This window comes from Phocoena phocoena, chromosome 15 (genome assembly GCF_963924675.1).
Source record: "Phocoena phocoena chromosome 15, mPhoPho1.1, whole genome shotgun sequence".
Classification (NCBI taxonomy): domain Eukaryota; kingdom Metazoa; phylum Chordata; class Mammalia; order Artiodactyla; family Phocoenidae; genus Phocoena; species Phocoena phocoena.
In genome coordinates this window covers 16447684-16472579 of record NC_089233.1, presented here as the reverse complement: position 1 = coordinate 16472579, position 24896 = coordinate 16447684, and the positions used below count along the sequence as shown (strand labels likewise).

The window sequence follows — 24896 nt, the reverse complement described above, 5'->3', positions numbered from 1 at the left end:
CAGGATCAGGGCTCAGCCAGGTCCCAGGATAGTTCTGGTGTTTCTGCTCTGTAGACGGCTGTCAGGGGCCGTCAGGGCTGGTTACAGATCTTCCTTCCAGCACAGCCCCGCCCTCAGCCCCACCCTGGATTTCCCATCTTCAGGGAGAAGATGGGGGTTTCTTGGTCTTCCCCCAAGCCCACTGCTGCCACTTTCCTTTTAGGACCCATGGGGTTTCCCTGCTGGGTCCCTGCTGTGAGACAGAAACCAAGGGGGCTTCCCCTTCCTATACCCTACCTCCTCAGCTGTGCCTGGGCAGGGCCGCCTGGGAGCAACTGCCAGGGAAGTACCAGCACCAGCGGGGGAGCAATCCCAGAGGGCTGCAGGAGGAGAAGGAAAAGGAAGAGCGGCTGGCACCTGCCTAGCCCAGACCAGTTTCCGTTACAGTGCCCCCCAGTGGTGGCAGCCCATTCCCCCACATGCCATGCAGCTGGTGCTCCTCACTGGGGGGTCCCATCCATCTTCAGACTGATGGTGAGGACAGGCAGAGGCCCTGGCTGGTCTTCCTCACATCCCCAAGTCCTGCCATTGTCCAGGAGGCACGGCCACCCACTCACCCCTCCAACCACAGCCGCTCCTGACTCTTTGCCATCATCCAGAACTGCTTTACCTTTCAAACTTTGAACCCCATCTCCCACTCTCTGACTACAACCTCCTGGCCTTCCCAACCTTCTCAGAGACCTCCCAGCCCTTGCTGCTTCTCAGCCCTTCTCGGTCTGGCTGCAGCTGACTCCTCCAGCCTCGTGCCTCAGCCCTCTCCCTGCTGCACCAACTGCTTCTTTGCCTTTGCACAAGCTGGTCTCCCTGCCTAGAATGCCCTCACTGCTTTCTCCAGAGTTCTCTTTCCCCAGCCTTCTCTGTGCCCAGACCCCTTGGCATGGGCTTTCTCCCCTGAGTGGCTCATCCCTTCCTGCCATAAATCTTGTCTCCAATGGACATTTCACATTTCTTTATCTTGCCTACTCTATCCTCACTCATACTTTTCCAGCCATGCTCCTGCCTCAGGGCCTTTGCTCTTGCTGTTTCTTCTGCCTAGGACACTCTTCTTCATATCTGCAAAGCTCACTCTCTCCTTATTACTCTGCTCAAATATCTCCTTTATAAATGGGGTCTTCACTGACTACCCTGAAAAAGGGCAGCCCTGCCCCTGGAACTCTCTATCCCCTTCCCTGCATTATTTTTCTACATAGCATTTTAGATATCAAACTTTTTTAGATATTGAACATTTTCTTTCTCTCTCTCTCTCTCTTTTTTTTTTTTTTTGGTCTGTCTCCATGCGCTAGAATATGCGTTCCACAAAGATGGGAATTTTTGCCTGTTCTGTGATCTGATGTATCCCCAGTAGCTAACAACAGCAGGTTCTCAATAAATCATTGAACAAATCTATATTCTGCCACAAGTGTCTAATCCAGGTTCTGCTCATGGCTGGTGAGCTGTAAATTGCCTGGATGGAACAGCAGGTCTGGGAGCAGCCAGAGTCCTGAAGTCTCACAGTCAGCTTTCTCCCAGTCTGTCCAAGGCTTCAGTCAGGTGCTGAGGGGGGTAAGGAGGCACCTGGGCTGCTTTGCATGGCTGTGGGTTGACGATCTTAGATCCTTGGCAAAAAGCCAGAGGGTCAATGAGGGCAGTGCCAGCCTCTGTCCATATCCTTAGAGGATGGGCCTGGCCCATCTCTGCCCCCCTGGGCCTGTTTCCACAAGTGGATCTTTGCTAGTAGGCTGAGGCTTGGGTTGGGGCCAGCAGGAAATGGAAGGGATGTGGTGAGGGATGAGAACTGCTGGAAAGGGCTGTAGACTCCGGTGTGCAGCTAGCCCTTCTGGTGACCTCACGTGAGTCACTAGCCTACTCTGGACCTCAGTTTCCTCATTGGAAAGTGATCACAATTTTCAAATGCTGCCACTATTATTACATAGGGAAATTAAAACCCAGATGATTAAAAAAAGAGAGAGAGAGAGGAACCATCCACCAATTTTTCTGATTCTTTTCCAAGCCCTGTTACAGCTCTGGCCGTGTGGGGCACTCCATGGGGTTGCATGGGAGTCCTGAGTTCAGGAAGCAGAAGTTAGAAGCCTCAGATGTGACATCAGGATGGAATCAGGGAGGGGAAGTCTTGTTCAAGGTCACACAGCAGATCAGTGACAGAATGAAGACTGGAACTCCAGTCCCTCATTTTCAGCTTGGGCTGGCGAGGGGAATCCCTGGGCCCCAATGATCTCAGCTTCCAGATCTAACCCCTCGGTGAAACTAAGATGGGCTTCAGTGAAGGTGGGAAGGCTGGGGGGAGGTGAGGCCAGGCTGGAGCTGGGGCCACACCTCCGAGTCTCCCAAACACGAGTGATGAGGTCCCTGAGGCTAGGCACAGCTCCCACCCGCTCCCAGGAGAGTAGAGGTGAATAAAGCCCCGCATCCCAGCCCTAATCCCTGGACCCATTGTACGCATGCGCCCTGCTGCACACCACACCTAGGGTTTATTCTGCAGCGTGCACTCAAGGCCGCAGCAAGGCAGCTTGGGTGCCCCACCCCCTTCCACCCACCTTGGGGGCCTCCTCTAAATACAGCGTCTCTTATGGGACTACTGACCCTGGGGTTGCAGGGGCAGGGCGGGAGGAGCCTGGAAGGGGAAAAGGGTTTCTCACACTCGGTCTCACTTCTTTTTTCCTACCCGCCCCCCCCACCACCGCACTCTCAAAGCCAGGCAGGCACGTGCGGTGCGCGGAGGGCTGAGAGCAAGGGAGTGCAGGGGGCACCTTGCCAGGGACTAGATGTTCATCGCTGGGTGTTCTATGTAAATGACACAGGAATGCAGGGGCAGGAAGACTGAGCTATGCAGGGTGTGAGGAGAAGGTGGGAAGCCAGGTCTGTTGAGTGCCAGGAAGACAGTTCCTGAGGCAGGGCTGCAGAGAAAAAAAACACCAGCCTGGGGGGGAAAAGTCCCGGTGCAAGTCCCGGCTCTGCTCTGCCTAAGCACACTGGGCTTCAGTTTCCCCATCTGGAAAATGAGGCCTGCGATCCCAGCCCTGCCCACCTCTCAGCCCAGATGTGAAGGCAAAATTGGGAAGGTACAGGGCTTCAAGGGTCAGGGCCCCACTGGGGAGTCAGACAGACCTTTCACAGCTCCAGCATTTCCCAGGGTGACCTTGGTCAAGGCAGGAAACCTCCCTGTGCTTGGCTCCTCTACCCGGCAGGGGACGCTACTCCTACCAGCCAGATAGGACAGCTGTGATGATTATGCATATAAATGACTGGCACTGCCACTGAGTAGCTGTGTGATCTTACACAAGTTAACTAACCTCTCTGTGCCTAGGTTCATCATCTATAACATGAGAAAAATAATCCAAACTCATAAGACTGTTTAGAGGATTCAATGAGCTATTGTTTATAAAGTGCTTGGAACAGGGGCTGGCACGTGGTAAGACCGTAGGTTTTAGCTATTGGTATTAGTATAAGGCCTGACCCACAAGGAAGCTCTCAAGAAATGCTAGTTGTCATTAATAAATACTTGGGATCGTTGTCATCAGTGGGCAAAGAAAAGCCAAAGGAGAGTTGGAGGAAGAGGGTAAAGAGGCTACAGTTAGAGCTTAGGAAGTTCGGATAGGTACAGGGTGCAGGTGGGGGACCCCAGGCAGAAGGCATCTGGTAACCCAGAGACGCATCAGAGCAGAGTTCCGGCCAGAAGCAGACGCCTCAGGGAAACAGCCAATCAGGCCCTGGGCCACAGTGTGCACAGCCTCAGCTCTCAGGACCATTGGTTGGGACTCATTTCCTAAGTTGGGTGGGGCTTCATCAAGCTTCCCTATGGAGAGGACTTGGAATGGAGACAGGCTCCGGGCTGAGCCCCAGGCCAGGCCCTGCCAGGTGTCTGAGAGAGGCAGGCAGGCCCCGGGCAGACACCAGGTCCTCCAGCAGCCCTAAGCTCTGAGGCTGACACTGGGCCCCACCCAATCCGGGGGCCCTCACCTGGCAGCCTCCTTGGGGTCTCAGCCACCCCTGACTGCTGTGTCCCTTGCTTATCCTGAACCCTGCGTTTGAGCCCCCCAGTTCACTCCCCAGGAATGGAACACACTCACAGCTTATATTTTTATGTACCATCTGATCTGAGCAAAAGAATGTATGCAACATATATGTTTCTGCTCACCCACTTTTCTTCCTTCTACCTCAGTTTTGGTCCTGGGTCCCAACAGGCTAACTGCACAACTGATTCACTGATTCCCATGGCTCCTCATTTCACCCTGAGTGAAAGCAAAATCCCTTCCAGCGGCTTACAGTGTCCTCGTGATCCCTCCCATTGACCTCTTCTGTTCTCCTGGCTGCCCCACAAACACACCAGGCACATGTCTACCTCAGGGCCTTTGTACCTGCTGTTCCCTCTGCCTAGAATACTTTTCCCTCAGCTCTTCAAATAACTGGCTCCTTGTCCCTCCTTCAGGTCTCAACATCTCATAAATGCCTTCTTCATTCTGTCTCTGAGAACTGTCCAATCTCATTGCCACCTACACTAAGACCCTGTTACAACCCGAAGATATAGATGTTAGTCTCTTAGCCTTTCAATTTTTCTACATATTCCAGGCCCTTCCCGAACTCCTAGAGTCTTCTCCAGACCTTGAGCATCCACCCACCTTATCAGCCATCTGGGTCCTGTTGGCAGTGTTGGTCTGAACAACGTCCACTCCTTCCATACTTCTGCTCTGAGGTTGGAGAGGGGAAGACAGAATTAGGGTTGAATGTTAAGGTGTGGGAACCCTGGTCCTTGCCCACAGAGGCAGCTGCCTAGCCCAGCAGACTGACCCGATGTGAAACCAGAGAAGACACGACAAAGCAGAGCACTTTGTAACTTACTGGGAGACACGGCAACCACTCTTTGGCCTTCATTTCTTCACCTGGAGAGTGGGCATAGCAATACCTTTCTCCCAGAGAAAGAGGACACATGAACATGTGCTCCGGTGCTCATGAAACTGGAAAGTGCTATTAATATTGAGAGCTCATTGGGAATTCCCTGGCGGTCCAGTGGTTAGGACTCCACGCTTCCACAGCCGGGACATGGGTTCAATCCCTGGTCTGGGAACTAAAGTCACACAGGCTGCATGGCTATATATATATAGAGAGAGAGAGCTCATAAAGCAAAGATTGTCAACTGGCGAGTGGGTACGAGGATAAGGAGAGAAAAGCCTCGCTCGGGATGCAGTTGACGTCTGTCATTTCCACCTGCCCACCATTCTTTTATTTTAAAAAAAATTTAATTATTTTTTATTCTTTCTTTTTAAATTAAAAAATATAATAAAGTATCTGGATTTTCCTTTGGGGAATTATCCATCCTCTCTCCCTGAGGCTGACAACCCTGACCCTCGTGGTGAGCACATGACCCAGGCCCAGCCAGTCAGGGTGCCCCCACACCTCTCACTACAATGAAGGATTCGAGGATGGGTACACAACACACTGAGAGGGACTTGCTGGACTTGCTGTCGGGAAAGAGGCTTTCTCTTGGCGGAGATGACTAAACTGGAAGGTTGTCAAGCTGAATCTGCCATGAGGGAAGATGCTGCCTCAGACTGGAGTCAATGCATGGGAAAGTAGAGCTGAGAGCTGGAGAAGGAGCTGACAATCTTGATGACGATTTACTTTGAGCTCCTGGATCCAGACACTTCTGAAGTAATTAATTCTGAAATGTTCAGTTTCAGGAGCCAATCCTCTTTTTTGCTTCAGCTATTTTGAACTGTGTTTCTGCCACTCGTAGCATATGTCCCCTCTCCTGCCTGGATCTACCTTCACTGTTGATTTCCAATGTCAAAAATCACAGACTAGATTTTAAAAATCATGACAGAGTCAAATAGTATTATGTAGTAGAAAGAGCACTGTGTCAGATCCAGTGCGGAGAGCACTTCAGGGAGAAAGAACAGAGTGAAAACAGTGTAGCTGCTTTTGGTCAATATTTACTGAGCAGCTCAGCATATCCCAGGCATTGTTCTAGGCATTAGAGATACACAGTGAATGAAGCCGACTGAAAGTTCTGGCTTCATGGAGCTTACACTAAATGGAATAAAATTGTAATCAAAATTTAATCAAATGCTTATATAGGCCAGACATTTTTCAGCTATTGGCTCATTTAATTCTCACAATAACCCTGTGTTGTAGGTATTATTATTCATGTTCATTTCATGCAGAAGAGGAAACTGAGGCCCAGAGAGGTTAAGATTTTGTGCCCAAGGTTACAGAGCTAGTAAATGGCAGCTCTGGGATTTAAACCCAGGATGTCTGGCTTTTTTTTTTTTTTGGCCGCACCGTGGGGCATGTGGGGATCTTAGTTCCCTGACCAGGGATTGAACCCACCCCCCGTGCAGTGAAAGCACAGAATCTTTTTTTTTTTTTTTGCGATACGCGGGCCTCTCACTGTTGCGGCCTCTCCCCTTGCGGAGCACAGGCTCTGGACGCGCAGGCTCAGCGGCCATGGCTCACGGGCCCAGCCGGTCCACGGCATGTGGGATCTTCCCGGACCGGGGCACGAACCCCTGTCCCCTGCATCGGCAGGCGGACTCTCAACCACTGTGCCACCAGGGAGGCCCAAAGCGCAGAGTCTTAACCACTGGACCACCAGGAAATTCCCCATGCTTCCTTTTCTTTTCTTTTTTTTAAAATTAATTAATTTATTTTTGGCTGCGCTGGGTCTTCGTTGCTGCACGTAGGCTTTCTCTAGTTGTGGTGAGCGGGGGCTACTCTTCATTGCTGTGTGTGGGCTTCTCATTGTGGTGGCTTCTCTTGTTGCAAAGCATGGGCTTTAGGCACATGGGCTTCAGTAGTTGTGGCTCATGGGCTCAGTAGTTGCAGCTCGCCAGCTCTAGAGCACAGGCTCAGTTGCTCCATGACATGTGGGATCTTCCTGGACCACGGCTTGAACCTGTGTCCCCTGCATCGGCAGGTGGATTCTTAACCACTGTGCCACCAGGGAGGCCCCTATCTGGCTTTCTTAACCACTATACTCTACTGCCTGGTATAGCAGTTAGCATTTACTGAGTCTTCTCTCTATGTCAGACACTGTTCTAATGGCTTAACATGCATAAAATCAGGTAATCCTCAAAACAATCCATTTCACAGAGTATGAAACTGAGGTTAAATGACAGTAACAGAACTGAAATTTGAACCAAAACAGTATGGCTTGAGAGTACACACTCTTTTTTGTTCTTCCAGCTTTACTGAGTTATAATTGACAAATAAAATTATAAGTTATTTAAAGAGTACAACAATCATCACAACAAAGAATTGTTCCTATTTCGTTAATTTTGTGTCTATATAAGATGATGGATGCTCACTAAACTTAGTGTGGCGATCATTTCACGATGTATGGAAGTCACATCATGACGCTGTACACCTTAAACTTACACAGTGTTGTATGCAGTTGTATCTCAATAAAATTGGAAGAAAAAAGATAACAAAGCATACGACATGAGATCTGATATACATTTGCATTGTGAAAGGATTACCCCCATCCAGTTAATTAACACATCCATCGCCTCACATACTTATCTTTGTGTGTGTGTGGAGGGGAACATTTAAGTTATACTCTCTTAGCAAATTTCAATTATACAATACAGTGTAATCAACTATAGTCACAAGAGTCCATACTCTTAACCCCTAGTGCATATGACCTATAATGAATAAACAAAGGAATGAAGAGGGACCAGAAAACAGAAACCAGGCCCGGAAATGAGGGACAGCAAGAGGCCCAGCCCTGAGGTCCCACCTTTTCAGATTCTTTTCCATTATAGTTTATTACGAGATATTGAATGTAGTTCCCTGTGCTAAGCGAGACTATTTCTGACGCATTGATTCGTGAATATTTATTGTGCGCCTACTTAGTGCCAGGTACCAGCTCTGAAGCAGGGGAACCAGAGGGCACTTACACTAAGGCGCAGGTAGGTGATGGAGGTCCTGGAATGCCACACTCAAGAATATGGACTGGGTCAAAAGGGCAGCTGGGAGCCATGGTAAGAAGGATGGTGACAGAGAGGCCTTCTGACAATGACCACAGAGACTCCTGGTGGAGATGGCGTATCTCCTCCACGGAGTGGGGCGGCAGCTCCTGACTGCAGGGAGGGTGGGTGAGACATAAGCAGAAAAAAGGACACTTAGGCCTACCTGCCTGGCCCCTAGGGCCCTGCCAACCCTCACCCTCTGCTTGTGGTCACTCAGCCTCCAGCCCTTCTCATTGCCTCCGGTTTCTTATTTATTTATTTTTATTGAAGGATAGTTGATTGACAATGCTGTGCCAATCCCTGCTGTACAGCAAAGTGACTCAGTTACACACAGACATACATTCTTTTCCATTATGGTTTATCACAGGATATTGAATATAGTTCCCTGTGCTATACGTAGGACCTTGTTAATCCATTCTAAATGTAATAGTTCACATCTACCAACCCCAGACTACCAGTCCATCCCTCTCCTACCCCCCTCCCCCCGCTTGGCAACCACAAGTTTGTTCTCTATGGCTTCAGGTTTCTTAGCTGCCAGTGTTCCCCTCCCCTAACTCTAAACAATAAATTAATCAGTAAATATACAGTATGTCAGATGGTACTACGTGCTCTTAAGGAAATAAACAGGAATTTTAGCATGAATCACTCCCTAACTTCTTTCTGGTCTTTGCTTCAATGCCACCTTCTTGGTGAGGCTTTCCTTAACCAAGGCGTTTTGTTTGTTTGTTATTTTTATTTATTTATTTTTGGCTGCGTTGGGTCTTTGTTGCTGCGCGCAGGCTTCCCTTAGTTGCAGCGAGCGGGAGCTACTCTCTGTTGCGGTGCGCAGGCTTCTCATTGCGGTGGCTTCTCTTGTTGCAGAGCACGGGCTCTAGGCACACAGGCTTCAGTAGTTGTGGCTCGTGGGCTCTAGAGCGCAGGCTCAGTAGTTGTGGTGCATGGGCTTAGTTGCTCCGCGGCATGTGGGATCTTCCTGGACCAGGGCTTGAACCCGTGTCCCCTGCATTGGCAGGCAGATTCTTAACCACTGCGCCACCAGGGAAGCCCAACCAAGGCGTTTTACATTGCACAAGCCGGACGAAATTCTTGTTTTTGTTTGTTCACTTGTGATCGTTTGTCTGCCCCCACTACAATGTAAATTTCATGAGAAAAGAGCTCACTTACCAGGGTATCCGTAGCTTTTAGAATATTCCCTGGCTCAAGAAATATTTGTCGAATGAATAAATGATTCTTTCCTTGAACAGTTAAAATGACAACTCTCCAAACTATTCTCCAGAAAAGAGAGAACAGGACAAGGTTGCACAGAGCGGGTGCAAACATTACACAAAGTGATTAATTTTATAACTTAAGTGTTTTGCCAGAGTTGGAAGGAGAACATGTTTGGTCAAGAGGACAGAACAAGAGGTTAGGGGTTATCTTCTGTTCCATAGCATCAGCTGCTTTTGTAATCAGAAAAGCAAAGAGAACTTGCTTTACAAAGAAAAGAAGGTGCAGAGATCTGGGTTCCGGGTCCAGCCTCTGGGGAATGGTCTCCTTTGTCAAGGCTGGCTGCTTGCTCAGGGGATCGGTGGGGGCGGGTGGTGAGGTGCTCTTGCTTCTTTGCTTGCTCTCCCCAGACTCCCTGAAGACTACAGAACTCTAGAAAGCTTGGGTGTGGTTGTTGGCACACCTGGTCTACTCCTGGCTCAGCCTGTGACAGGTGGTGAACCCATGACCCAAGTCTTTCCCCTTCCACAGGGCTTTGGTAAATATTCAGTGTGATAATAAAAGTCATCGTGGCTGTATAATATATATATATATATACACATATTTTATTTATTTATTTATTTATTTATTTATTTATTTATTTATTTATTTTTTCTTTGCTGTACGCGGGCCTCTCACTGTTGTGGCCTCTCCCGTTGCAGAGCACAGGCTCCGGACGCGCAAGCTCAGCGGCCATGGCTCACGGGCCCAGCCGCTCCGCGGCATGTGGGATCTTCACGGACCGGGGCACGAACCCGTGTCCCCTGCATCGGCAGGCGGACTCTCAGGGCCACCAGGGAAGCCCCCTCAACCAGCTGGTTGAAAATCAACTTTGGGTGATTCTGAAATTTTAAAAAATAGACATCTGAGAGCTGGCCTCTGGAGTGGGCGGATGAGGACAAGCACGTAAAGCACATAAAGGAGCCAGGAATCCTTTGGATTGTGGCAACCTGATGGAAAATTCCCATAAGCCCCTGGGGGGAAAGAGAGGTCAATCAGCTCTTCAGTTCTCACGAGAGACCCAAGAAATTGGGGAAACACGTATTACATACAACCAGGAAATGACAAGGAAAAGAATGGAACAGAAGAGGGAGGTTCTGGAGGGTTCTCATCCTGATGGGGTCCCTAGTCTTCATGTAGTTTAAGCCATGCCCAGGCCCCTGCACGCTGAGCCATGATTTCCCCTTCCGCAAAGGAGAAAGAGTGCGGCTCTACAGATCTGAACATTCTGTAATTCCAAGAATGGTCTGGTTCCTGGAACAGCCACTTAAAGGCCTCCCAGGCAGAGGCTGTGCCAGGGAAGGCCAAGGCCAGGGAAGGCCAATCAGAGGCCAGGAGTGATGGGTGATGTGTGGAGCCTCCTGGCAAGTGTCAAAGGACCCATTACCCATGGACTGGCCACGTCCAGCTAGAGACACAACACTCCCCAGCCTGTTCTCTCCTTTGAAGTTGACAGAAGAGAGGATAGTCTCAGCAATTGACAGGTGGGGAAACTGAGGCTCACACTGGAGTAGTTGACTAGAAATTAACTAGCATCTAGAATTCTTCATTGTCAGTACATAGTTCTTCTCAGGCATGTAGTCAAAAAAGGGTGCAACCCAAACTTTGAAAATCAGACAGACCTGATTTTTTTTTTATAAATATATTTATTTATTTTTGGCTGCGTTGGGTCTTCGCTGCTGAGTGCGGGCTTTCTCTAGTTGCAGCGAGTCGGGGCTACTCTTTGTTGTGGTGTGCCACCTTCTCATTGTGGTGGCTTCTCTTGTTGCAGAGCACGGGCTCTAGGCGCACGGGCTTCAGTAGTTGTGGCATGCGGGCTTCAGTAGTTGTGGCTTGCAGGCTCTCGAGCACAGGCTCAGTAGTTGTGGCGCACGGGCTTAGTTGCTCCGCAGCATGTGGTACCTTCCCGGACCAGGGCTTGAACCCATGTCCCCTGAATTGGCAGCTGGATTCTTAACCACTGCACCACCAGGGAAGCCCCAGACCAGATTTTAAAAGTCCCAGCTTCTGCAGGTTGCAGCTGTGAGACTTCGGCGAAATTACTTAACTTCTCTGAACCTCGGTTTTCTGGTCTGTAAAATGGGATCAATAATCCTATGCCTATTGGGTTATTGTAAGGGTTAAATGGGTTAATGTCTATAAAACACATGTCACAGAGTAGCAGCCCAATGCATGGGAGCTGTTGCTATGATTTTCTGAAGCTGATGCACGGATCTGTCCTGGGCAGAGAGCTACTGCCCAGTGATGCTCCTGCCATTTGCCTCCTGAGTTCGAGAGCTGACACTAACCCTAAGGCCTGGTTCCAATCCTATCAGGGTCCCATTTGTCCCTCCTTGCATGCATGCCTTCAGCCAGGTCCTGGTAATAGAGTAGGCATCCAATAAACCTTAACTGAACGAATAAATAATCTCTCATGGAAAGAGGGGTTTGAGGGAAAGTCTGAAGGAGCTGTATGCCAAAATGACTGTGAGATTCTGGTCGTAGTTTTGCTGTGGGTGCCATCCCAGAGAAGGTCTCTCCCTGGGGTGGAGGCGAGGAGTCAGGTGGTGGAGGGCAAGTAGGAGAAGACTTTTGAAGAGCTGAGCCTTGCAGGATGGGTGGGATTAAAAGCATCTCAGACAGAAAGGACCAGAAAACAGAAGCTTGCTCAAGGGGCAGGTGGGAGAATCAGATTTCAGTTCACATTAAGGAGTGACTCTGAGAAGGAATCAGGCAACACAAAGGCGGAAATTTTCCTAACCCTAGTGGTGTTCAAGCAAGCAGAGAGTATCCCAGCGTGAAGTGGGGTGAGGTTGGACTAGATGCCTTTTAACGTCCTTCCCAAGTCAGAGATTGTGAGACTGTTACTAGGTTGGACTCAGGGGAAGCTGATGGATAAAGGCTCTTAAAGGTTCAAGCTATGCATCTGTTACTGCTCCAACAGCTGCCTTATTCCTCTGTCCATATTCTTGGGTCCCTAAGAACAATTAACTCCAAGTTTTGCAGCCCAGGAAGGGATGGGAGAAAAGGAAAAAGGCTATGCCCAGGTCTAGACTGAGGGCCTCCCTTTACCCCTTGTTGCTTGCTAGTTTTTTCTGATATTCACTGTCTCCTGCTTCCTTCAGTAATAAAACCCTGCCCTCCCTCAGTTTTGCCTAGCACGTGGCTAAGTAGCTAAATACTACATGTCCCAACCTCTCCTGTAGTTGGGCGTGGTTATGTGTCTAAATTCTGAGCAGATGTGATGTGTTCTGCTTTTAGGTTATGGCCTTAAAAATAAATTAGTGTGGGCTTCCCCGGTGGTGCAGTGGTTAAGAATCTGCTTGCCAAAGCAGGGGACACGGGTTCAAGCCCCGGTCCAGGAAGATCCCACATGCCGTGGAGCAACTAAGCCTGGGCGCCACCACTACTGAGCCTGCGCTCTACAGCCCGCGAGCCACAACTACTGAAGCTGAGTGCTACAATTACTGAAGCCCACGCACCTAGAGCCCGTGCTTCTCAACAAGAGAAGCCACCACAACGAGAAGCCCGCGCACCACAACAAAGAGTAGCCCCCGCTTGCCACAACTAGAGGAAGCCTGCACGCGGCAACGAAGACCCAATGCAGCTAAAAATAAATAAATAAAATAGGTACATTTAAAAAAAATAAATAAATAAATTAGGGTGGCCTCCCCTGGTCCCTTCCCCACTCCATTTACATACTCTGAATGCAGATGAGATGGCAGGTACTGGAGGAGCTAGGTCGGACCGCAAAGTGGTAGCCATGTTTTAAGGATGGCAGAAAAATGAGCCAGAAGTAGCTGAAATTCCTGCCACAATGGAGCTGCCATTTTAGCCTGGGAGTACTGACCCTTGGAGCTGTTATGTAACAGAGAAAGAACTTTCTATCCTGTTTCGTTTGAGTCTTCATTTCAGCAACCTGAGTCTCTACCTCAATCAATATATCCTCTCAGCTCCCATCACACCTCTTATTTGCTCCACATTCTTCTGGAAGTCTGGCTCCAAAACTGACAACACTAGATAAGAATCTTCCTCCTCAGCTGACTTTCCAGAACCCTGTCCTGGCAAACCCCCTTGGCAAACGGACCCATCTCACACTTGAGGACAATAAGAATCCTTGAATTTGAATCCTGAATAACTTGGGGCAAATCCCTTAATTTTTTTTCTTTTATAAATTTATTTATTTTATTTATTTATTTTTGGCTGCGTTGGGTCTTCGCAGCTGAGTGTGGGCTTTCTCTAGTTGCAGAGAGTCGGGGCTACTCTTTCGCAATGCTCAGGCTTCTCATTGTGGTGGCTTCTCTTGTTGCAGAGCACGGGCTCTAGGTGCATGGGCTTCTGTAGTTGTGGTACGCGGGCTCAGTACCTATGGTGCATGGGCTTAGTTGCTCTGCAGCATGTGGGATCTTCCTGGACCAGGGCTCGAACCCGTGTTCACTGCATTTGCAGACGGATTCTTAACCACTGCGCCACCAGGGAAGCCCCTCCCTTAATGTTTTAAATCTCAGTTTTTGCCATTTTGCAGATGGCATCAATAAATAACATTCACTTCAAAAGGTGGTTTTATATGAATACAAGATAAACAACAAGACTGTTATTCCGAAAATGGAGAGAAGCTGGGGAGGGGGCTTGTTTCATGGGCAGCATTACAAAGAAACAGAGGAAATTCCCTTGCACCTCATAAGAAACCACAGAAACATATGCACCAAAACACATGTATACAAAAAAAAAAAAAAAATGCTCACCTCTACGCCCATACAAAATTAGAAACGCCCCTTCCCAGACACACAACCAAAATAAACACTCACCAAAATGCTCTCATTGGTTCATGCAAATGCAGACACTTGCTGGCAGAAATGTGCACCCAAAAAGCCACACAAAGAGAGAGGACAAAAACACACACACAGGCTGCAGCTGCTGTACTTTGTTTATTGTCGCTGTCACCCTGGGGAGCTCCGGTTTCTTCTTTCTTTTTGAGGGGTACCTTCATGATTCTGCCTCTCTCTATTCTCTGCCTCTTGTTCCCCATCTTGCTTTTTTTCTGGGGCTGGGGCTGCTTCGTTGGTGGCCCTTCGGAACCTCAGTCAGGTGGGCTAAGTCCTGGGGGCAGGGGCAAGCAGGCCTGGATCCCGCCCCCAGGGTCTGGTTCCTCGCAGTTCTGTCTCCGTCGCTGTGGGGTGTCCGTGCTCTGACTTCATCTGGGGGAAGGAAAGCAGGTGGTGAAAGCACAGAGGCCTGGGTTCTAATTCTGCCTCTCCTGCTCACTTGCTCCGTGACTCTAGAGAAGGACCCTACCCTCTCTGGGCCTCAGTTTCCCTCTTTGTAAACCAAATTTTGCTCCAGTTGGAAAGGGTCTGTTTCTCCCTTTGCTCTGGTCAGTAGGAAACTCAAAAGTCTCTCTCATTGTATTCCATGTTGAGACAACAATTCTTGGATCCCTCCTCCCACCCAACCTTGCCCATTCAGGCCTGTCCTTTCCAGGCAGAGAGACCTCTACTGGTGCTGCGGATGGGGCCCCCTGACGCCTTACCTCGAGTTCTGTCTCAGGGCCGTGCCCCTCGCTTTTTCCGCTCCGTGTTCTGGAGCTTGGTCACCAGCTTCCTCTCATGCCCACCAGGGCTGTGACGGTTGGTATTGGCGGCGGCTTCTCTCTTGGTGCGACCTTTCCGGCCTCCCACTCCTGGGAACCGAGGTGAGAGGCGGTGGTGAGGTGGGCAGAGGGGTGAGCCGCGGGGGGTCCAGAGGGCAGGGATGGAAAGAGCTCGGGTTAAAGTCGGGAGGCTGGGGGACATCACCATGTAGATTTAGGGCAGTCATTGTCCCTGTTTCCCCGTCTATGGAATCACGTTGCTGCTCTAATATTCTAGGAGTGCGTGTGGTCCCAGGGCTGAGTAGGACAGAGCTCACTGGATGAGGGGTTAGAAGGGGGTGACTTGAGGGCTCAAGGGAACAGGCTGGAGAAGGGTGATGTATGGGCAGGAGCCCAAGGAGGGATCCTAGTTTGGGAAGGGGGGTGGTCAGGCCGTTTGTGAGGGTGGGCATTGGAGACAGAAGGACCAGGAAGGTGGCAGGACCAGGCCTTACCCAGGTAAGAATGAGCCAGGCTGTAGAGGTCATACTCATCCAGGTTGGGGTCTTCATCCTCTGGGCCTGGGGGCTGCCTGGACGGGCTGGCTGCTCTCGGGATGGTGGCCATGATGTCTGTCTCTGTCTCTGTCTCTGTCTCTGTCTCTCTTTCTCTCTCTCTCTCTCTCTCTCTCTCTCTCTCTCTCTCTCTCTCTCTCTCTCTCTCTCTCTCTCGTCTTCTAAAGCTTTGTTTGTGTCTGCTTTGCTGACACCTCCCAATTCACTGGCCCCAACTTACAAGGCCACAGTCTCCTCCTCAGCCCACAGTCTGGCTCCAACCCCTCAGGCCCTGTCTGATGCAATCTGGCCTTTTCCCAGAACCCAGCCCAGTAAACATCAGTCAGAGAGGGGAAAGAGTCGGTCCTGTGAGTCCCAGCTCCCCTAGCCCCCCTCCCTCTCACTGGGGCTCACCCAGCTGGGTATTTTTCCACTGAGGAGATCCCCGCCCCTCGGGGGTGGGGGGAGGTAAGAGGCAGGGTCTGGGCATAAACAGCCCTTGGGATGGAGGGCCTCAGGGAACTGAGGGCCTCACCTGGCTGACTCCTTCCTATCCATCTCCTGCCCTCTGCCACATGCCCCTCCTGGGCTGGGGTCATGGCCGCACAGCTGACCCTCACCCCCACCCACTTCTGGCTCAGACTCAGGACCGTGGTGGCAGAACATGGAGTGAAGAATGAGCTGGGACAGGGTACAGCACACTCTGTGTTGTGTCATTGGTTCTCACCCCGATCACACCCAACCCAACTTTTTTATAAGAAACACCTTGGAACCCCCCCTTAACATCCTGAAATGGGGGTCCCTAGGTAATCTCCCACTCCTGAGAGGGAGGCTAGCAGAGTGGTTAAGCTGATTCTGGAGCCAGATGCCCTGTATTCAAACCCTTGATCCATTACATGCTGTGTGACCCTGGACAAGTCACTTTACCTCTCTGTGCCTCCGTTTTCTCCTCTATAAACTGCGGATGATAATAATTGTATCTACCTCATAGATTTGGGGAGAGGATCAAATGAGATAATCCATGGCATGGCACCTGCAACAGTGCCTGCTACAGTGTACAAGCTGCACTGTGTGAGTTGAGCACATAGTTCCCAAACAATTCAATATAATGCCCTCCCTGTAATGTAAAGGAGACGTAGAGGAGATTAATTTAAAATAAAATAATATGTATTTCAAACCATAGATATACTGAGGTAGAAGACATTGTGAAGTAAACAGATGTTTGTGCTAATTTAATATGAATTAAAAGAAGGGGTTTGGATAAGAAACATGGAAAAGTGGAATTTTCCTCTTTTGCCTGAAGGATCTGACTGTGTGGGTCACGTTGACCCAGAGAGGCCACACCCTGGGCTGCCCACTCATGCTTCAGCTGAGGCTTCAGCACCAGGGGCAGGGAAGGAAGCAGGCACAACATTCCACTTTTTTTTTTTTTTTTTAACTCTGTGGTTTCCAGTGCAAGAGGACCTTCTCAGCCCAGGGCAGGTGTTAATTCCCTGCTCACATTCCCACTTTGCTGTGAGCCCATCGAAACACTGTTTCATCTCAATGTTACTTAAACTCCATTCTTCCCCGAATAATAACCCAGTAATAACCCGGTCTCGTCCTCTGCAGAACAAGAAGCGTCACTTCGACTTGCTCTTCTCGCTGGCCTGAGCCAGAATTAAATTCAGCTTCTGTTTTCCAGATTTGGGTGATTTGTGAGTTCTTTAACACCCAGGAAATGAAAGTGAATGGGGATAATAATAAAAGGCCAGATGATAAGAGAAAGAGGAAAATAACCATAACTTAAACAAAAGTAACAAACACACTGGAACTTCCCTGGTGGTCCGGTGAGTAAGACTCCGGGATCTCAATGCCGGGGCCCTGGGTTTGCGATCCCTGGTCAGGGAACTAGATCCCGCGTACCGAAACTAAGAGTCTGCATGCTGCAACTAAGACCCGGTGCAGCCAGAAAGAAAAACAAAAATCAACCCCCAAAATACAGACAGACCAGGCAATTTAAGGTGGAGAAATTAGGGAATACGGAGTTCTTGCAAAGTAGTGGGCTTTACCACTAAATGTAGTAGCAAAATCATTCCCTCTAGCATGACATGAGATGGGGTGGGGTCGGGTCACTGAAATAAATTTTTTTTTTTTTTAATAGCTTCGTGAATGTCTAGCAGGACAGTCAGACGTCGTACGGGATGTGGGACAATTCTGTGTGCGACCGACTGTCCTGCTCCGACCTGAGATCATTGTGACTACGGAGAACGCGCTCACAAATTCCCGAGCTACCTCTAGGGGACGGTCTTTCACTCATTCACTTCTGCCACCAGGACTCCGGGTTACCAGCTGCGAGATCCTGAGCCCACTTATTATTATTTTTTTTTTTGCAGTATGCGGGCCTCTCACTGTTGTGGTCTCTCCCGTTGCGGAGCACAGGCTCCGGACGCGCAGGCCCAGCGGCCATGGCTCACGGGCCCAGCCGCTACCGCAGCATGTGGGCTCTTCCCGGACCGGGGCGTGCCCTGCATCGGCAGGCGGACTCTTCACCACTGCGCCACCAGGGAAGCCCCTGAGCCCACTTCTGAGCTTCAGTTTGCTCATCTGTAAAGGGAGAACGGCAACAGCCCCTGGTATGTGAAGGGGCCTCCTCCAGACCCGGCCCGCGGTATACTGCTATTTCCCCCAGTCTTCAAAGAAAGAAAACCGAGGCTCAGAGAGTGACTTGCTCAAGGTCACACGGCTGGTGAGTGGTGAAGGATTCCTCCCCCGGTCTACCTGACCCTAGTTCCGGGGCTCGTTCTAAGTCAGCACAGCTGACCAAACACTGGCAAAAGTTTGATAGCTGTGTGTATGGAGGCATCTGTCAGGGTTTCCTCCTTCCTCCCTTCCTCCCAAACAGTCAGTGCTTGCTTGGGACCAGGCCAGGTACTGAAGATGCACCGAACTACACACTGCGCCCTCTGGAAGCTCTGGGAGAGGTGGGTCTTCAGCAAGATTAGTGCACATTCCTATCCAGAATACCATGCATCCCCTCAGTACATTACCCTTTCATTTTACTTTCTCCAGGGCATTCAGTTATTACTAATCAAAAATCTCTTTTTTATTTGTTTACTTCTCTATGATTTGTCCCCACTAGAATACAATCACTGGTTTAGTTCAGTTAGCAGTTAAAGGAGTAGGCTCTGGGACTTCCCTCATGGTCCAATGGCTAAGCTTCCACACTCCCAGTGCGGGAGGCCGGGGTTCAATCCCTGGCCGGGGAACTAAGATCCCACAAATGGCAAGCAGAGAGCCCGTGCGCCACAACAAAGACCCAGCGCAGCTAAAATAAATAAATAAATAAAATAAAATAATAAAAAAATAAAGGAGTAGGCTCTGAAGCGGGACTGCCTGGGTCCAAACTTTGGTTCTACCAATTGTATGCCCTTAGACAAGTTATTTAGCCTCTCTGTGCCTCGGTTTCCTCATTTGTAAAATGAGATTAATAATTGTACCTACCTAGGAGGATTGCTGTGAGGATTAAGGGACCAGTTTTTATAAAGGCTTAGCACAGTACCTAGATCACAGTAAGCGTTAAATAATGTTAGCTATCACTATCATTATTCATGATAGCAGGAATCTTGTCTACCTTATCCCTGATGCCTGGCACACAGTCAGCGCTCAATAAATGACTAGTTGAATACATAGAGCTATGCTGAGACCAGTATTGGTTTTTCAGCTTCCAGATGCTCTGTTCTGAAGAAACAGAGAGGCCCAATCCTAGTCCCACAGAGGACTGTGAAGACACGCGACTGTCCTTCATGGAGCCAGGAAAGAAGGTCACTCTGGCCTTGATCGTGCACGTGCTGGAAGAATGAAGTCTAGACCCTAGGGGGAGGGGCAGGCAGGGGAGGATAACCCAAGAGAGAAGGGACTTTGGGGAACCCATCAGCTGGACCTATAGGACCCAAAAGATGACTCAGTGGGAAAAGTCAGGAGGTGTGTTTTCCATCCCCTTGCCTCCAGGTGTGGTTAGGCCATTAACCATAGGCCAGCCACAAGGAAGTTTATTTTCTTTCTGCTTATGACTATACCTTCGTGACATTCCAGGAGATTGCCAAGCATGCCTATTACAACCCAGTATGATCAGCCTGGAGTAAACACAGGGGGCTGGGGGAGCTCTCCGGAGGGCACCTAACCCAGCAGGGCATGGGGTGGGGCAGGAGGAGGGTGTTGTGAGAGGATCAGGGCAGACTTCCTGGAGGCAGTGAAGCTTGAACAAGAACCACTGTGAGAAAGACAGCATGACATGCCCAACTCCAGGAGTTAAACCATTCAAGTCGGGAAATCCTGGATAGCCTGAGGGATGTGCAGAAGTCTTTGGCTCGAAGGATCAGGAGCGTCCCTTGAAGGCAGGATATGTCATCAAGGTGAGTTGGTGACATCACTGTATACCAAGGGGACTCAAGAAGCTTCAGTGAGGTGAAACAAGATACCTCTGTATGACCTTATAGTCCCAAGTCCAGAGAAACCCTCAAGCTTGGCTGCTGTGCTTGGAATTATTCTTGACTGTGTGATAACCTCACCTTGAGTATAAATGGATGCAATATTGATAAAAATGCTAAACGCACATACCGCCTGAGAAGTCTCCTATAGAAATGCTCCCAGGTCTTCCCCGGTGGCACAGTGGTTAAGAATCTGCCCGCCAACACAGGGGACACGGGTTGGAGCCCTGGTCCGGGAAGATCCCACATGCCGCACATCAACTAAGCCCACGAGCCACAACTACTGAGCCCACGTCCTGCAGCTACTGAAGCCCGCGCGCCTAGAGCCTGTGCTCTGCAACAAGAGAAGCTACCGCAACGAGAAGCCCGCGCACCGCAACGAAGAGTAGCCCCCGCTCGCCACAGCCAGAGAAAGCCCGCGCGCAGCAACAAAGACCCAACGCAGCCAAAATAAATAAATAAATTTATTAAAAAAAAAAAAAAAAAAGAAATGCTCCCAGCCTTGTTTGTAGAGTGAAAAACAGGAAACAAATTGTCCATCGGTATGCAATTGATCAACACTCTTCTGTGAAATATTCTGTAGCCATTAAAAAAAATAAGCTATATCTCTAGCCCTGATGAGAAAGTTGTCCATAAATCATTGTTAAATGAAAAAAGTAGTCTACAGAACATCATGTATACTATAATCCAAAATTTTGCATTACATTTATTGAAATAATAGAGATAATGAGTAATACATTGTTGTCAGCGTAATACAGGTGTCACACATTTCTCCTGGTAACTAAGGAAGATACATGACCAGATAAAACAATAGTAGAAGACTTTAGAATAAGAAATTCTATTACTGGAAGTCTCCCTAGAGATCAGCAAACCCAACCCCATTTAACAGATGAGGAAGGAAGGACCAGAGAGGCTGACATTCTTCACTCTACATATGTTAGGGCATTAACCATATGCCAGGCACTTGCTTGGTGCTGGGACATAAAAGCAGAACATGGTACCCACACCCAACTAGCTCATAGACAGGCTAGTGTCCAACATGGTCCCATGCAGTGTAATAAGTAATGCGAGAAAAGCACATTCAAGCTGCAAGGTGCACCTAATCCAGACTTGTGAGCAACTCCCAGAGAAGGTCATGTGTTAGCTGTACTGGAAAGGATGAGCAGAAGTCAGATGGACCAGGAGATCGTGGAACAGTGTCCCAGGAAAGTCAAAGCGGGGAAAGTGTAGTGCATTTAGTTAACCAAAGGAGTTGGAGTACAAGGGAGTTTTAGTTCTTGATTTAGGAGACAATAGTCTCCTGTTTCCCAGTTCAGTGCTACTTTTTTATTTTTATTTTTTTTGCAGTACGCAGGCCTCTCACTGTTGTGGCCTCTCCCGTTGTGGAGCACAGGCTCCAGACATGCAGGCTCAGCGGCCATGGCTCACGGGCCCAGCCGCTCCGCGGCCTGTGGGATCTTCCCGGACCGGGGCACGAACCCGTGTCCCCTGCATTGGCAGGCGGACTCTCAACCACTGCGCCACCAGGGAAGCCCTCAGTGCTACTTTTTAAGTACTACCTGTCTCTCTAAGTCTATTGACAAATATATGATGATTCAGCACATCTGTCAATTTTCTCACATAGAGAAAATAAAACACACATAGCTCATGCTTACCCAGGTGTAGACGTTAAGATTTTCCAAACCCTGCTGCTTAAAATGTCTTTTTATTTTATTGAGGTATAGTTGATTTACAACGTTGTGTCAGTTTCTGGTATACGACAAAGTGATTCAGTTATTTATATACATATATTCATTTTCATATTCTTTTCCATTATGGTTTATTACAGGATACTGAATATAGTTCCCTGTGCTATACAGTAGGACCTTGTTGTTTATCCATTCTATATATAATAATTTGCATCTGCTAATCCCAAACTCCCAATCCATCCCCCCCACCCGCCTTGGCAACCACAAGTCTGTCTCTATGTCTCTGTTTTGTAGATAAGTTAGTTTGGGTCATTTTTTAAAAAAATATTTATTTATTTAAAAAAGTTTTTGCCTACGTCTCTTAGTTGCAGCACACTGGATATTTGTTGTGGCATGTGGGCTCTTTGTTGTGACTCACAGGCTTCTCTCTCGTTGTGGTGTGATGGTTGGTTTTCTGTCTCTAGTTGAGGCGCGCAGCCTTGGTTGCCCTGAGGCATGTGGGATCTTAGTTCCCCGACCAGGGATCGAACCCACGTCCACTTCATTGGAAGGCGGATTCTTTACAACTGGACCACCAGGAGGTCCCTGGGTCATATTTTAGATTCCACATGTAAGTGATATTATATGTTATTTGTCTTTCGCTATCTGACTTACTTCACTTAGTATAATATGGTAATCTCTAGGTCCATCCGTGTTGCTGCAGACAGCATTATTTCATTCTTTTTTACAGCTGAGTAGCATTCCATTGTGAAGCATTCCATTGTGATATATATATATATATATATATATATATATATATATCACATCTTCTTTATCCATTCATCTGTCGATGGGACACTTAGGTTGTTTCCATGTCTTATTGTGAATAGTGCTGCTATGAACATAAGGGTGCTTGTATCTTTTCAAATTAGAGCTTTGTCTGGATATATGCCCAGGAGTGGGATTGCCAGATCATATGGCAACTTTGCTTTTAGTTTTTTGAGGAACCTCCATACTGTTCTCCATAGTGGCTGTACCAATTTACATTCCCACCAACAGTGTAGGAGGGTCCCCTTTTCTCCACATCCTCTCCAGCACCTATTGTTTGTGGACTTTTTAATGATGACCATTCTGACTGGTGTGGTACCAGAGGCACCTCATTGTAGTTTTGATTTGCCTGAAATGTCTTTTTAGAGGAATAATCACTTCATAGTATAGATTTCCATTTAAGTTAAAATTTTTATATCAATCAGGTCGTGCCATAGAGCTCTTAAATGTGGAAGGGACGATAAGGGGTCACTTTGTCAGTGGCGGGAGGGGGCAATGGGAGCAGCCTGACACTCTAGTGCAGTCAATAAAGAGATCATTGTCTGTGAACTGACCTAAATCATCTACTTTTTTTTTTAAATTTATTTTTGGCTGCGTTGGGTCTTTGTTGCTGCGCGCAGGCTTTCTCTAGTTGTGGTGAGTGGGGGCTCTTCTTCGTTGCGGTGCGCGGGCTTCTCATTGCGGTGGCTTCTCTTGTTGTGGAGCACGGGCTCTAGGCGCACAGGCTTCAGTAGTTGCAGCAGGTGGGCTCAGTAGTTGCAGTGCATGGGTTCTAGGGCACACACGCTCAGTAGTTGTGGTGCACGAGCTTCGTTGCTCCGCGGCATGTGGGATCTTCCTGGACCAGGGCTCAAACCTGTGTCCCCTGCATTGGCAGGCGGATTCTTAACCACTGCACCACGAGGGAATTCCGAAAAGAAATTTTTAAGTGTCAGTTTATTTCATCCCTTTCCTCCATTGGGTTCCATGCATACTATGCCACCTTCTGGTCATGATATGTTTTTTTTGTCTGTGTCAAGGAAAACCACCATTACAATATCTCCCACCTGCCTGCCACATGAGGTCAGGTTGAAGAGAGCTTTTTGTTTTGCTTAAGTGGGTGATGGGTGATCATGAACAGGGACAATCTGAGAGATTGGAGGCTGGCTTTACATAGAAGGTGCCTGAAGCAACCATGTAAAAAGCCAATCCTGAAGGGGGAGAAACCAAAGAGCAGAGAAGGATGTGAGCATGGCCCTCAGCAGTGGAACTCTGTGTCAAGGGAGGAATTTGTAAAGGGATTGTTAGGAAAGTATGGTATGTAACTCTCTCCCCATGCCCTCAAGAGACCGTCAGTGAAGGTTGCTGTGACTTTTCAAGGCTCTTTGGAAAAGCATTTCAGGTGTGTTGCTCTGAAGTGATGAGACTTAACGGATAGATGAAGAAGGCCCAGATTTCTTTGCCATGCTGTAGCTTTCTCACAGGACGGAACTATGCTGCCCAGACAAAGGGAGTGTTCTGGTCAGTTCCACAGTTCTAACTTTCTCCTATATGACAGTACCTGATACATAGTAAGTGCCCAACAAATGTGAACTGCAGACACTTAGTGATGGATTGAATATGGGCTGGGAAGGAAAATGTGATATCAAGGGTAACTCCCAGCTGCCGGCTTGGGCCATTGCTACCAAGTGGAAGGTAAGATAATGAAAACTGAGGACAGATGATTCTTTTGAGAAATCTGGATGTGGAGGGGAGGACAGAGCTACCTCTTACAATATGGGCAACACTCTAAAACACTTTTAAAAATTAATCAAGTGGGAGGGAGGGAGACGCAAGAGGGAGGACATATGGGAGCATATGTATATGTATAGTTGATTCACTTTGTTATGGAGCAGAGACTAACACACCATTGTAAAGCAATTATACCCCAATAAAGATGTTTAAAAAAAAAAAATTAATCAAGTGATACATTTTAAGTGATACATGTTTATTGTAGGAAACATAAGAAATTAAAGTCAAACAAACAAAAAGTTGTGAGTGTCAAATCTCCCCTGAGGAGAATCTGAAGTTGGTATTTGACATTCAGGAGAAATAGCTTCTGAGACTCCTACAAACACGAAAATGTGAAATCCTTGCTAGCATAAGCCAAATAAAATGCAGGATATAAAGCTGAGACTGGGTAGATGGTCATGCCATTTATTGAGAGACCACAGAAAGAAAAGCAAGCTTGCAGGAAGAAAATGATGCATTAAGTTTGGGGCTGAAACAGTTTGTGTTGATGTCTGAGATTCTTCTAATGAATAAAACAATATTGAAGGCCTATTATATACCAGGCACTATGCTAAGTAGCTGGAATACATAGGTGACTAAAACAGATGATCCTGACTTTATTGAGCTGGCAAGTGTATCAAATAATCGAAAAAAATTATATTAATTAAAAAAATTTTTAATTTATATTAATTTTTATATTAATTATAAACTTTGGTAGGGGTTATGTAAGAAATTACAAGATGCTAGGATATAGACCATTGTAGTTAAATACTTGCTCACCCAACTGTAGTACATTCCTGGGAAGATTCCCTAAAAGCATGATTTCTGGGTCT

At 48.2% G+C, this 24896-nt stretch overlaps 1 protein-coding gene across 1 annotated transcript; it reads right to left on the bottom strand.

Annotated features, from left to right (window-relative positions):
- Window positions 1–14138: 14138 nt before the first annotated feature.
- NUPR1 (nuclear protein 1, transcriptional regulator) lies at window positions 14139–15435 on the bottom strand. The gene is made up of 3 exons (XM_065893338.1): window positions 15312–15435; window positions 14758–14907; window positions 14139–14425 (listed from the first exon to the last, which is right to left on the bottom strand). The coding sequence occupies exons 1-2, from the start codon at window positions 15421–15423 to the stop codon at window positions 14771–14773; spliced, it is 249 nt and encodes an 82-aa protein (XP_065749410.1). The 5' UTR covers window positions 15424–15435; the 3' UTR covers window positions 14139–14425; window positions 14758–14770.
- Between the last annotated feature and the right edge of the window lie 9461 nt (window positions 15436–24896).

What these genes read in the sequence shown, in the direction of transcription:
- NUPR1 (XM_065893338.1), bottom strand. Translation starts at nt 15,423, where the DNA reads ATGGCCACCATCCCGAGAGCAGCCAGCCCGTCCAGGCAGCCCCCAGGC. An exon ending in CCTGGCTCATTCTTACCTGG is followed by an intron (nt 14,908 to 15,311) that starts GTAAGGCCTGGT and finishes CTCGGTTCCCAG; the next exon opens with GAGTGGGAGGCCGGAAAGGT.